Source organism: Podarcis bocagei, assembly GCF_964188305.1.
Source record: "Podarcis bocagei genome assembly, chromosome: 2".
In the NCBI taxonomy this organism is placed as follows: Eukaryota; Metazoa; Chordata; class Lepidosauria; order Squamata; family Lacertidae; genus Podarcis; species Podarcis bocagei.
Window position 1 is genome coordinate 64,380,617 of NC_138126.1, and position 14,297 is coordinate 64,394,913.

The 14,297-nt window shown below is 40.4% G+C and overlaps 1 protein-coding gene across 1 annotated transcript in view; it reads left to right on the forward strand.

Moving 5' to 3' along the window:
- Positions 1-11,059, forward strand: part of LOC308582101 (serine protease inhibitor Kazal-type 5-like) — a 31,759-nt gene extending 20,700 nt beyond the window's left edge. Inside the window, exons 9-18 of the mRNA XM_081184958.1 lie at positions 4-104; positions 1,691-1,778; positions 2,760-2,789; positions 3,008-3,037; positions 4,785-4,912; positions 6,187-6,247; positions 6,775-6,896; positions 8,963-9,011; positions 9,303-9,354; positions 10,767-11,059. Of these exons, the coding sequence (XP_081041084.1) occupies positions 4-104; positions 1,691-1,778; positions 2,760-2,789; positions 3,008-3,037; positions 4,785-4,912; positions 6,187-6,247; positions 6,775-6,896; positions 8,963-9,011; positions 9,303-9,308 (615 nt within the window). The 3' untranslated portion in view covers positions 9,309-9,354; positions 10,767-11,059. The remainder of the gene's footprint in view (positions 1-3; positions 105-1,690; positions 1,779-2,759; positions 2,790-3,007; positions 3,038-4,784; positions 4,913-6,186; positions 6,248-6,774; positions 6,897-8,962; positions 9,012-9,302; positions 9,355-10,766) is intronic.
- The last annotated feature ends 3,238 nt before the right edge of the window (positions 11,060-14,297 follow it).

Here is a 14,297-nt window from a genome sequence, read left to right on the forward strand (position 1 = left end):
CAGAAAAACTGCAATCCATATGGAAAAAATGATGTAAATAATCCTTGCCCCGCAGAATATCAGATTGCATCGGGGGATTACAGATCATATACCAATTGTGGAGGGTGAGTATGCTTGACATGCAAAGATCTGTGTGATAGCAGTTATGATGCCAAAGTGGGAGTTTATCAGTGCTTTGCCACAATGAGGTAGTTGGGTTTCAAATGTCTGACCAAATATTCAGGCACCCTGGGCATGACCTGCTGGTTTCTCTTAGGGACAACGGCTTTACTATCTGAAGTGTGGAATCATCAGTCTGTTGCTAATACTCAGCTCTGCCTTTTCTTGGAAGACATCCAGGAATTTCAGTTCTAAATGAGTGTTTGAAGGCTGTGGTGGGGTAAATGAGGTTGAACAGGTTTAGACTGGATCCACAAAAGCGATACATATAGATGCGTTCTTCCTTTGCCTCTGGGTCAAGTCCGCAGACTTTATTGTGCTCCTGGACCTGAGCTTAATGTTGAAGGCTCAAATAGTGCAGCAGTTAAGACCACATTCTGACAGAAAAAATACTTGTAGAGATGAGATGGGTCAAATTTCATATAATCATAGAATTGTAGAATTGGAGGGGATACTGAGGGTCATCTAGTCCAACCCTCCTGCAATGCAGGAATCTCAACTAAAGCATCCATGACAGATGGCCATCCAACTTCTTCCTGATGATTAGTAAGAATCTCCTTCTAACTTGAATCCATTGGTTCAGGTCCTAGCCTCCAGAGTAGGAGAAAACAAATTTGCTCTATCTTCCATGTGATAGCCCTTGAAATATTTGAAGATCCATGCTTCTGTAATTTGTGACCCTAACTGGCTTTGGATGTGCTCCAACCATGGTTTCCTTTAAACTTATACTTCTAACCATGAGTTCTAGAAACATTCATTTTAAACTACTAACCTTGCAGCAAGAAAGAATTGTTGGATCAAAGAAAACGCCATGTCATCCATGTTCTTGGCAGGATCAGATCCCACAGGAGAGAAGGGCAAGGAAGACCAAGTAATACAGGCAGCAAGTAATATTTGGCGTTCTGAAAAATATGCCATTGTTTTGTATGTAGCAGGTGCTGGATGAGATTGTGCAAGAATGTCCCCAATCGGATCTAACAGAAATTTCAGGTGTCTGTTTGTAGGATCGATTCCAGGGAGCTAGCAATGGAAGGAGACATTTGAGGTTAATGCAAACAGACTGGAATATCTGGGGTGGAAAAGGAGTAGAAAGTGAGACTGAGAAGGGAAGTGAGATTAGGCATATAGCAAATGTCACAGCAGCATTATGTAAACCTATGATGTATTCACAATTGGGAGTAACAGCTATAGTCTTGTTATACTGTCAGACTGGATATTGCATAGTGGAAATGGTATAGAAAGAGTAAGTAAATTGATAAAGAGTAAAACATGTCAACAAAGGCTTCAAAAGAAATTGAGGCTTTTTAGTTCAGAAAAGGATAAGAGAAAATATTTTCCATCTCTCAGAATAGTAGATCTTTCAGTTACACTGATCGGCTGACAGTTCTACACAAACAAAAGGAAGCACTTTGCTTCTTCCTGTGACGCCTAGTAATTAAGTTGTTGAATTTGTTGCCACCGGATGTTGTGGCGGCTACTGACACTTCAATTTTTTTAAGGGTTAGAAAAACTTATGTGACTTTTCTTCTAGGGCAGGACAGTCATCATACTACAATGAAAATTGTAGGAAAGGGCCCTTCCGCAATAGGCAGAAGAAAATTGCTGTTGGGGATAAGAAGGTAAACATCACCTCCTAGTACAGTTCGTTATTGGTTACATTACTTATTAGATTTATATACCACCTTTTCCCTGAGGAGCTCAAGGCAGTTTATATGGTTCTGCCCCTTCTCAATGTAGCCCCACAACAACCCCATGAAGAATCTTAGGCTAAGAGATAATGACTGGCCCAAGTCATCCAATCCAATGAGCTTCAAAGCTGAGAGGGGATTTGATCCCTGGCCTCCTTGGTCCTAGTCCAATCCTCTAACCACTACTCCACAACAACAGAATAAATCCTTGTCACAAAGCAGTAGTGGCTATGTGGGCACTCCAGTAGGGACAGAAGGATATGGTGCCCCATGCTTGTACTGTTGCTAAATAAAAATGGTCTATGTGCCCAAGTACAAAATAAGCTGTGAGGAGTCGTTCTGCATTTAATGCATCACTCACAACCTGGCTGTGGTACTCCATGCTCTGGTAAATTCCAGACTGGATTATTGCAATGCATTCTACATGGAGCTGCCCTTGAAGATGGCTTGGACACTTCAATTGGTCCAAAATGCAGTTGCCCGATTTCTGACTGCGTTCCATCTAGAACTCATATAACCCCTGTTTTAAAACAGCAACAATGGTTACCAGTTCATTTCTAGGCCCAATTCAAGGTGCTCATGCTAATGTTTAAAACTCTAAATGAGTTTGGCCCCAAATATCTGAAATACTGCCTCCTTCCCTACACCTAAGCAAAGAGGCCCTCTTGAGAGCTCCACCTACTTCAGAAGTTTGGGTGGTGGTGATGGCCTGGGAGAGGGTATTCTCTGTACAGCCCATAAGTTGTGGAATTCCCTCTCCACAGAGGTGTTTCTCTCTTCTTCACTATATATTTTTCAGTGAATGTTGCAGATGCACGTCTATACCCTAGTCTTTGAAAACTTATATATATTTTAGAACCCACTAAAATTTGTTTTAAATTGTTTTTAATGCTGTACTTTATTTTTCTGCAGCCCACCCCAGGACCTTCAGGAGAAGGGCAGGTAATAAATATAATAAATGTTGTTGTTGATGATAATATGTGAACTTCAGTGTTTGCATATATTTGTGTATTTATACATCACATTTCTAATGTTTCAATTCATTCATATATATATATATATATATATATATATATATATATATATATATATATATATATTAGAACCCACTAAAATTTATTTTTAAATTATTTTTAATGCTGTACCTTAATTTTCTGCAGCCCACCCCAGGACCTTCAGGTGAACCGAAGGTAATAAATATAAGGATGCTGTTGTTGTTGTTGATGATGATGATATGTGAACATCAGTGTTTCTATATATTTGTACAACACTTCTAATGTTTCAATTCCCACAGTGGCTTGGAATTTAAAGCCAGCTGATTCAGTACGAAGCCAGTGCTCCTGGGTTTTTGACTGTCTGCAGGGAAAACATCAGAAGCCGCAGATCCTCCCATTATAGCAATATAATTCTGAGAAGTTGCAAGTCCTGAAATCATTTCTATTCTCCTTAAAAAGCAAACAAATGCTAATCTCTACTGAATCTGGGAATTCCAGTGTTTTCTGAGGTCAAGCCAGAAGACTCTAAAGTAGAAAGGATACACATAAACATATATTTCTCCTTGCATCATGCTATATGCAAATAACTATGAGTTTCTTTCTTGTACAGTATATGTAGAAAGACCAAACTCACGTTTGCTCTGCTTGTCTGTTCATAATAAAAAAAAATCCTTCTAGTAGCACCTTAGAGACCAACTAAGTTTGTTATTGGTATGAGCTTTTGTGTGCATGCACACTTCTTCAGATTCTTCATGCACACGAAAACTCATACCAGTACTGTAACAAACTTACCGGTAGTTGGTCTCTAAGGTGCTACTGGAAGGAATTTTTTTATTATGTTTCGACTACGGCAGACCAACACAGCTACCTACCTGTCTGTTCATAATTACTCACGTACCTTCAGGCCTGCACATATAAACACACCTCCATGAATATCAGGAAAGTATGTTAATTTGTTGGAATGAGACATTGCCCTCTAGTGACTGGAAACAAACAAAACAGTTACATCAGCTACTGTTTAATAAATCCCTTGTTACAAGAAAGCGCTCCTGCGGCTGTTCCTAAATATATGGTTGTGTAAATGAAAAGAACAGATGGATGAGCCTTTCATGTGGTATGCTCACATATGTATACGCTCACAGTGATCAACCCAGGTATTGTTTTTATTATTATTATGTAGTAGATGAACAGGAAGGGAGATATCTTATAACAGAACTGATCCTTCATTCTGACAAGCTGACTCAGGAATGCACAGGGTGCTCTTGGATGAGGTGGCAGGTAGATGCGTTGATTCTCCTGCCTTGGGCAAGGAACCTGTCAATAATAATAATAATATTTTTATTATTATGTATACTCCGCCCATCTGGCTGGGTTTCCCCAGCCACTCTGGGTGGCTCCCAACAGAATATTAAAATTACGATAAAACATCAAACATCAAAAACTTCCCTAAACAGGGTTGCCTTCAAATGTTCTAGAATGCCTTGCTTTTATTGAGCAGTTCTTATCTAGCTGGCACTACACATCAGATCAGTTCCAGCTTTTTCTTTTCTTTTCTGCTGTTTGTACAGTGCAGGACTTATATTCAGTTTCTTTCTGTATTGTTCGTCATACCCATCCCTTTGGGGGTGATGGTGTGGAGGGATTATCTGAGCAAAGGCTATCAAAGAGGCCCCAAAAATTACTGAGAAGAAATTTGACCATGAAACACCTCACTATAAGAGCTGTGAGCCAATGGAACAATTGTTGTTGTTGTTTGTACCCCACCCATCTGACTGGGTTACCCCAGCCACTCTGAGCGGCTTCCAACATATATAAGGACATAATAAAACATTAAACGTCTCCCTATATGTATTTTGTCAGTCCTAAAACATTTATGATTAAATAAGTTACCTTATACTGTAGCATGTTATCTAATTTACTTATATCTATTTTCTCCTTCCAGCTGGACTGTGATCAAACTCTAGCCGATATAAAGAAGGAAGGGACTTCGTGCAATGCTCTGTGGTCTCCTGTTTGTGGCACTGATGAGAAAACATATAGCAATAAATGTTTCCTGTGTTCCGCAATTGTGTGAGTATTAGCAGTTGCTCTGGGGGCATTGCAAATGCACTCTGACTTCTAATTGTGTTTACTTCATAGCAAACTACCCAACATCTTGGTGATTTTCCAATGACATACACAGAGATCAACAAGATCCCAATTAAAGGAATGACAGATAATTCAGGATAATGGCAATGCTTATATGGATGCCATCTTTGTCATCATTCATTGGAAACCCTAGCTGTGTTTAATGATCACCTAGCCAAGAATTAAGATAGGATTTAATTCATAATGGGATGAGTGAATGAGGGTGTGTGTGAAAGAAAGGGAGAGAATTCCTCATAATCCTAACACACCTTGAAAGAACAGTGAGTCCAAACTGTGACAGCAGGTATGAAAAGCGACTGCCTCGTGTTCTTTATTCATTGATCAGCATCTCATCATAAAAAGCATATATATCAGTAATCAGGTTGCCCAAGAGTGTCCAAAGCTGTTGTGTATAGATTCTGCTTCCTCCACAAGAGCTGGTTCACACAACCATTGTGAGGTGCATATTGGTGGACATTTAAAAAGTCCACGCATTCAGCTTTGACATCCTGAACTTATCACACAACACCCAGGATTCAGCTTTTGGAACGTGATTTGCGTGTGCATGATTTTTAAAACATTGGCAGTGTAGCCCAAAATTGAAACCTGCACTTACTAGCAATTGCTTGAGTGACTTGCCCTAGTCTGAGAATAACTGTGTTTAGGGATTTCAGGCACCTTTCCTATGAGTGTTGTGCCCTTGATAGTCATGTGAAAAGATCCTCAAGCAGTTCTCTCAATACTTGGAAGCAGCATATTAGTTAGGTAGCATGACACACTGAGTGGTGCTGAGGATTGTTCTGCTTGTTTTGCTGATTTTAATGTTGTCCAATTATTGCTTGCATGCGACTAGAGGAACAACTGAAAACAACACACAATAAATACAATATAGTGCATAATGCAAAATAAAGCAGGGTGAGTGCAGTTGGGGGTGTGTCTTGGGGTGGTACCAGCAGTCAGTCAGACTGGGCCGTTGTTAACGGTTCCATCTTCAACTCAAACATATCTTAAATCAATAGTGTATAGCCCTGCTTTGGAATGCCTTGGCTGAGCCACTATGTGATTCCTCTCCCTAAGCATGACCATTTTGTACCTTCTGTCTATATGTTGTCTTATATCTGTTCTCCACATAGTCTACCATAACTTGACCATCGGGTTTACACACTTTAGGGGAGTGATAGGGGAGCACCATATAACATTTATTCTACTATTTCTAGGAAAGCTGAAGATACACTTGCGCTAAAGAACGAAGGTGAATGTCAAGCTGGTCATATAAAGGTGAGACGCTGAATAATTTGAGGGCAGGGCTAGCATTAAATGATCTGTTGAGTCAAATGGAACTACTAAAGCAGGGATGTCCAACAGGTCGATCGCGATCCTCTGGTCGATTGCGGGGCATCCCTGGTCGATTCTGATCAATTCTCCCCCTCCCGAAAAGCTCAACAATTTTGGTCAATACAATGGGTAGATCACTGCCAGGGTTTTTTAAGTGGGAGTAGATCGCAGTCTCTTGGAAGTTGGGCATCCCAGTACTAAAGGAATGGTATCTGACTAAGTGATTCTCAGAGTAAGCCCATTGAAATCAATGGAGTTAAGTTAGTCAAGACTAACTGGGTCTGTTCTGAGTGTGACTTTGTCAGATGCCACCTTAGGTTTCCAGATATGCCAAATATCAGTTTATCATTGTCTCTTCCAAACTTTAACAAAATATAAGGTTAATCAGCCATGGCGACTGGGAGGTGATGACTGAGTATAGTTGTCTTCTCCAAGTGTCCATTCTAGTATTTTTGCTGCTGTTTTGTTAGGCTGACTGCAGCCAATACCCCCAAACCAGAGGGAAAGTCCTTTGCAAGTGGAGAAGCCAGGTGGTGTGTGGAACAGATGGCAAGACATACGGCAGTGAGTGCATGCTCTGTGACAGAATCCTGTGAGTAAACCAAGCCTGCCTTGCCCATAATAATATTGAAAGGCATACAACTTTTTCATTAATTAAACCGAAATGCATATTCCCACCAGGGGTTCTCATGTACTGAAGTGGCCAGCAGCGAAGGATCCTCTTAACTCAGCACACACATTCATAGTGGAACCATTCCATTTTTACTTTTAACAGAATTGTGGGGATTACAATAAACTCAAAGTGGGCTATTTTAATCAGAATTGTTGCATTTTCCAGGTGTGTCTGGTGCTTCTTAAGGTACCGTATTTTTCGCTCTATAACACGCAGATTTTTTCTCCTAAAAAGGAAGGGGAAATGTCTGTGCGTGTTATGCAGCGAATGTGTGGCCCCTGGAGCCGAAAAATCAGGCAAAACTCAAACCGTGCTTCAGTGAGAAGGGAAACCTGAAAAGGGGAAGTGGTTGCTTTCCTGCATTCTGCCTCAGGGTCTTACTGCCCACCCTCTCTGTTTCGTTACTGTGTTTGCTCAAACGGAACAAAGAGCAGGGAAAGCCCCTCCCCTCCAGGCAAGAAGAGGGGAAAAGCAGAGCGTCCTTCGTTCTATCCTCTCCCTGCTCCGGAGGGAACAATGTTTGTGAAGGGAAGAGAGATTACAGGTTCGGCTTAAAATTCTGATTTGACTTCCTGCTTTTTGTTTTTTGAGACACACAGCATTCAAATATGCTTTCTTCCATTTAAAAGGATGAAATCCTTAAACAGTGTTTTGCCTGTAAATTCATGCGATCTGGAAGATTACAGTGTCTGTACCTCTTAAGGGATGGCAAAGCTTAGGTTTCGCTGCTAAATAGTTCTTAATGCAGTTAAAATGCTTTCTTCTGTCAAGGCAGTTAAAAAAAATACGTATATATCAGGCAGCCGGAAAACATGCAGCTGGGAGGGAGAGGGAGAGGGAGAGGGAGAGGGAGAGGGAGAGGGAGAGGGAGAGGGGGAGAGAGAGAGAGAGAGAGAGAGAGAGAGAGCGCGCGCACGCTGGCTGGCTTGTGTGGGTGGGTGGGGGGAAACTTTTGCCTTCCTTTCCTCACGTTATAGCCCTCTCCTGCATTCTTAGCCTTCTGTGTTTTTCCTTCCCTCCCCACTTAAAATGTGGTTACAAAGCATGGATCCACATGGATCCTCAGGATCTTTGCATTGGGTCACCCCAAATTCACCATCAGAGCACACAGCATGTCCATGGCTACAGCCTGCCCCCCCCAAATCACACACCCACTGTTGCCTGGGGCTGCAATGGTGCAAAAACGTGGTTACAAAGCATGGATCCACAGGGATTCTCAGGATTTTTGCATTGGGTCACCCCAAATTCACCATCAGAGCACATAGCATGTCCATGGCTACAGCCTGTCCCCCCCAAAAAAAAATCACGCACCCACTGTTGCCTGGGGCTGCAATGGTGCAAAAACGTGGTTAAAAAGTATGGGTCCACATGGATCCTCAGGATCTTTGCATTGGGTCAGCCAAAATTCACCATCAGAGCACATAGCATGTCCATGGCTACAGCCTGCCCCCCAAAAATCACGCACCCACTGTTGCCTGGGGCTGCAATGGTGCAAAAACGTGGTTACAAAGCATGGATCCACAGGGATTCTCAGGATTTTTGCATTGGGTCACCCCAAATTCACCATCAGATCACATGTCTGTGGCCACAGCATGAAGCACAAAAATGATACGTCCACTGTTTCATTCAGAATATTTTTTCCCTTGTTTTCCTCCTCTAAAAACGATGTGCGTGTTATGGTCAGGTGCGTGTTATAGAGCGAAAAATACGGTATCCTGATTCATAAAAGATGTTTTTGCGCAATGCTTTAAAAGGAGCTAAGAGAACCATCAGCAACAGATTTAATGGCAATGTTTGTACTGAGACAGAAAACAAACTCTTTCTCAACCTTTGCAGCAGATTATATTCTCAATTCTTTTTAGCATCACATCTAATCTGTGAAATGTTCTGTGACCTTACTATGAAGGCCTTTCCACCAGCGAAGTTATTAGGGCTGTATATGTGTTCACACTAATCTAGTCTCTCTCCCTTTTTTTTTTTTTTAGGAAAACGAAGTCTGAAATTGGTATAAAAAATATTGGACCATGCCCTAAGGTTTGTTCTGCTCTTACTATATATAGATTGACAATGGACACCAGAAGTTTATAATAATAACTCTTCATCATCCCATTTATTGTAGCCATAAAACTGAAGGTGGGGGGGAGAGGTTAGCAATTGTGTAAAATGTGAACTGGTCCTCTCAGCACTGGGTCAGTTTCTGTCCTACCTCTTCCGCCCTTGTGTCAGGACTCTTGCTTTGACACACACACCCCAGTTGATGTCATTTTGATGCACACGGGCCTTCAGATGTGTAACACCACCCTCTCACTATGACTCTCTTCCCAGATATAAAGGCGTTCAGGTTGCCAGAAAGCTTTAGGAAGAAAGCGTGACGAAGGTAAGAAGAAGAAGCCAAAGTCACATGGCTGTAATGAGGGAGATGAGGGCTATTACAACAACCAAACACTGCAGTGACTCGCAGTCTAAGGAAGGAAACAGATGTACACCCAGTATATACATGTCTCTAAGCTCACAGTTGCTCAAATAATGGGAATGTAGAGTAAAGGCATGCAGGCACAGGGGAGGATTGGGAATGATGAAGAGAGCTTAACCTTGTTGCTGTGTGGTGGTTAAGAGACTGTCCAATCAGGAGGTCCTTGTCATGAACTCATTAGATGGTCTTAGGCATGAGAAACTCTCTTGGCTTCACTCCCTTTCACCCATCAGTACTACCCAGCAAATGTGGCTCCTGTTTTAGTGTCACCAGGAAAGCAGTGGCTTTGAAACTTCATGTTGTCCTAGCTCAGCCATAATACAAAACAAGAAATTTCACATTGGCTTTTTGTTATAGCTTGATCCAAAGCACCAGGTCTGCAATCACTTTTCTCTTTACTTAGGATTAAGCCTCAGTCAGACATCATTTCAGATGCTTCCAGAACCAAATTCACAGAGTCAGAGAGCCCAAGCACTCTGTTCTACATGCAAGAATTTAGGAACTTATGAGGGGGCTCCTTTTTCCACATACAGAAATGATGACTGCTTTGGAAATAACTGTGGCAGTTCCATGTGTCTCCCAGAGAATATCCCTCTCTCTGCAGACAATATTAGAAATTTCTGTGTACTGATAACTGAAAATTTGCCATTTTATTGACATTCAGATATCAAATTGATCCACCTCATCCAAGCCTTGTGTTTTTGGTGTGTGTGTTTTTAGAGCCCCTAGGTTGTCATAGTATTTAATATGTGTTCCTATTGCCCCAGAGAATTTAGGAATGTGGCTTACTTTTATTTTTTACAAATAATTTTTAATTATTTTCTTAAAATTTCTCTGCGAACAATTGTGAACTGTCAATATACTTTGCAGGAAAAAAGTTACTATCAGAAAATAATGCTGTTTAAAGTTCAAAGATCATTGGCATGTTTCAACCGGCAATGTTCAGCCTCTTGAAACTGTGAAACCTTTGCAAGACAATCTGCTCCACAATGCAAGCAACAGATAGCATAGATTTCATATCAAAGTGATTTACCCAGTCCTTTTTTCTGGGGGTATGCAGGGGTACCCCTAAACATTTTGTGAATCTTTGTACTTTTGTCCATTTACTGTATTTATTTTCCCCGATTTGAACTATAAAATGGTGATTTTCTTGAGTCAAAATGAGAGTACCCCTAAACATTTTCTTAAAAGCACTGGATCCACCTAAGTACATACCTAGTATAGTTTGTTATCCTAGTAGTAAACTTCATAAAGTTTTATTTAGATAGATTTTGTCCTCTCAGAACCTCAAACTAAATTCATTCTGTTTTCCCCAGAGCAAGTGATGGAAGAATTGGCCTTCAGAATCAAGGAAACTGTTGCATTCCCAAGTGTTGCAAAGCCTGCCTTCATACTATATTCAAGGAACTATCCCATGACTATAGTACATGGGCAACAACTCTGCACTGTTCTGCATGGGGACAGGGTAACAGACCTTGATGACCCAGTCATCAGACGGACTCTTCCATTTGCTTCCTTATTGAGTTTCATTCTTCCAACTTCCATGGATGCTCCAGAACATTTTCTCACCTCCACCAATCTCACTGAGTTTCTTCAATAAAAAAAAACTTAAGAAGATCTCTGCCAATCATTCCCTTTGGCCATGTTTAAGAATATATTGAATGTTAAGAACCTTTTTTTGTCCTATATTTTCTCAGTAGGAACAACGGGTAAGTTAGTTGATTGGCAGTAGATTGACTTCTTAACCTTGATTTGATTCAAATTTTATTGTGCTTAAACCCAGTGAGGGTTTTACTTAACAAATAAAGAGATGTCCAGATCCCTTAATAGCATCCTTTAGCACACTAAAACCTTGAGTGGCCATATCTAATTATCAGGCATGATACCAACTACAGATGCAGTATACTTTGTGACTTGAGTAAGTCATGCCCTTCTCCATTTTTGTTTTCTTTACCCATAGCAAAAATCCAGACTTACCAGCCCCACAAGGTTGTTGTAAGGTCTAAGTGGGTACATTTCTTCATATATGACTTCTGCCAAGTGTTAGTTGCAAAACACTTAACATTTGCAGGCATCTGACTTTGTATGGTATGCTCATGCCATTTTCTGTGGCCTCCTCAACCAAGCTCCAGGTGGGCATAGGATGGCTCCCTAAGTTGGCAATGTGGTTGCAAACCCTAATATAAACAGTACAATTCCATTTAACACTCTATTTTGTTTGTCAGAATCAGCAACAGTAAACAATGGGCAAGCTCATAGGGTTGAAAAGAGGGTGGGGGAGAGAGAGAGAGGGAGAGGTGGATGCCTCATTGATGGTGCAGTCCTATACACACTTATCTAGGAGTAACTCCCACAAACGTCAATGAGACTAACTTCTGAGGAGATGTGCAGAATTGCAGTGTAAGAGTTGTGGTGTTGTGTTGCTCTTTTGAGGACATCACAACATTCCAAAACAGAATTATGCTGACACCAGCATTGGTTAGGTGTGCAATGATGCTGTATTAAGCTATTGAGTATGTGTGTGGTTGAGTGGGGAACTGAGGGTAATTTACCTAGGTCTTTTTCTGGGCATTTTGGCTAGAGCCTGCTGTATTGTAATCACCTTTTATAGCAATATTGCTATAAAATATTTCTTTAGTCCATTTACCTTTCATGTCAACCACATCATTGTAAATCACTCTGTTAACTGTCACAGCTGTGTATTTTTTCCCCAGCTGAGGTTTTGGGCTGGTAGTTGGAGCGAGTCTTTGGTATTCAAAGTTGGCTTCTGGATAGGTCTGGTAAAATGGCGTGTATCACTTTTTGTCCAGTCATTTATGCGCATGTAGCCATTGACACTATGGTGGTCTTTGCCAACCTGGTGCCCTCCAGATACTGGCTGCATCTGACAGGACTTGTACAGTAGTCCAAAACATCTGCAAAGGCTGCTCTATAGTCATTAGACTAACATACAGCTTATGGTTTATTCTTCATTATTATTCTCCATTCCCCTCTAGCTCTGTAATCTCAATATTATATGTAGATATTTTCTTCCAAAATATGTGTATGTAAAATAATATTTGATTTTTTATGTTTCTAGAGCTAGATTTTTAATAATAATAATAATATTTACCACTGTAATATAAAAACACTGGTCTGATATATTTTAGGTAGAAAAACAAGTCCTTGCTTGGTCCTTAAAAGACCCAAGGCACAAGCCCATGACACAAACATGTGTAAAATGTGCATAAACTCATTTCTATATGTAGATGCAAATTTCAGCTGACTCTCAGAGGGAAAGCTCCTTTAAAAGCAACTCCAACAACAACAACAACAACAACAACAAAAGATTAAAAAAAGCAGGATAGCCAAAACCCAGGTCTGAGGCCCCTACTCTCTAACAATGGCAGGTTGATCACTATTAACAGCTTTAGGGCATTTTTGGATCTAGATTCCAAAAAAGGCAGGAAATAATCCCCCCTCCCCTATTTTGCTCCCTTTCGCTTTTATTCTTTTATCCTTTTGGCCCCTGGTCCAGCTTTGTCAACCACAGTACTAGAAACCTCTAAGGAGGTGGAGAAGGGGTGTTAGAGAGGAGGGAAGATACATCACTCATGCCATCAGAAGAGCAAAATTGACTGGCAAGCAGGAGTTACTGCAGTACAGAATACTGGGCAGTTGTATCTCTTCTTGCCTCCACAGTCTAAGTCTCCATTTAAAAACTTGTATGGAACATAGCATCTAACACACTACTGGTATTTTCAAGACTGTACAGTTCAGTTTCTGAGCTGGATATGTTGGGAAATTGTGGTGAAAGCCGTGAGATTTAGGCATGCTGTTGTTTAATTTATGGCGGTGCCGCAAAGCAAATATTCCCTTAGTTCATACTGAATTGTGGTGTGTGTGTGATATGAAGTTATATTGGCAGAACATTGTGATTTAATTTTCCTTTAACTGTGATGGGGACTGTAAATAATCCCCCTTGTGACAGCCTTCTTTGTATATTTTGGCAGAGATCTTGTGCATCCTCTATATTTCTCAGCTGAATTTTATAAATGTGATGAACGTGGCTGCTGGTCTCCAGCTAAGGCACTGGCAGTCAAAGTAGTGCTCTAAGTAGTTTTCTTATCTTATTGGTGTATGTGTTCAAATACTTTTAAGTGTTCTTGTTCAGATGCTTACTGAAGTTGTGTGTTGTGTCATTAACCGTTCGATTGCTTTAAGTGCATGGATGCCAAGAATCCATGAAGACATAGTATGCTGCCTTAAAATTATATATGAAGAGTCAGGATATAAATGTAGGAAATAAACCCCAAACCTAAAAATAGATAAAACTGTTGCTGAGTGGAAAGAAGATATGAAAAGTATCATAATGGAGGAACACTATTACAAATCATTTATTTTAGAAGACTCTGCACAGCTCAGGTTTGTTACTGACATACACTAAGATAAATTAAGGGGGGAAGGAAGTCATGCTTTCCCTCTTGGTTAACATACTCATTAATGTAACCAGCAGATCTATATTTAGACTCTATATTTGCCTAGGTCTAGGGAATGGGGAGAAATATGGTTTTGTTTGCATTTTAATGAGAAACAACCCAATTCCCATTCTCGAACTAAAAGGCAGCTGTCCTTTGAAATTCTCATGACTCCAAACTTTGTGACACAGCTCTCCAACCAAAAAAATGGGCATGAACATGCATATATTCATGAAAAATGTACATGAAAATAAATATCTTCATAAACAGAATGAGGTGCTTGCAAAGATATGTATATTAGTCAAAACTTTAAAATAAAGTAGGTGAAAATCTCACAAAAGTGTTGGCAAATCTTCATAAGAATTAATAAATATATAAATTAGCAAATTG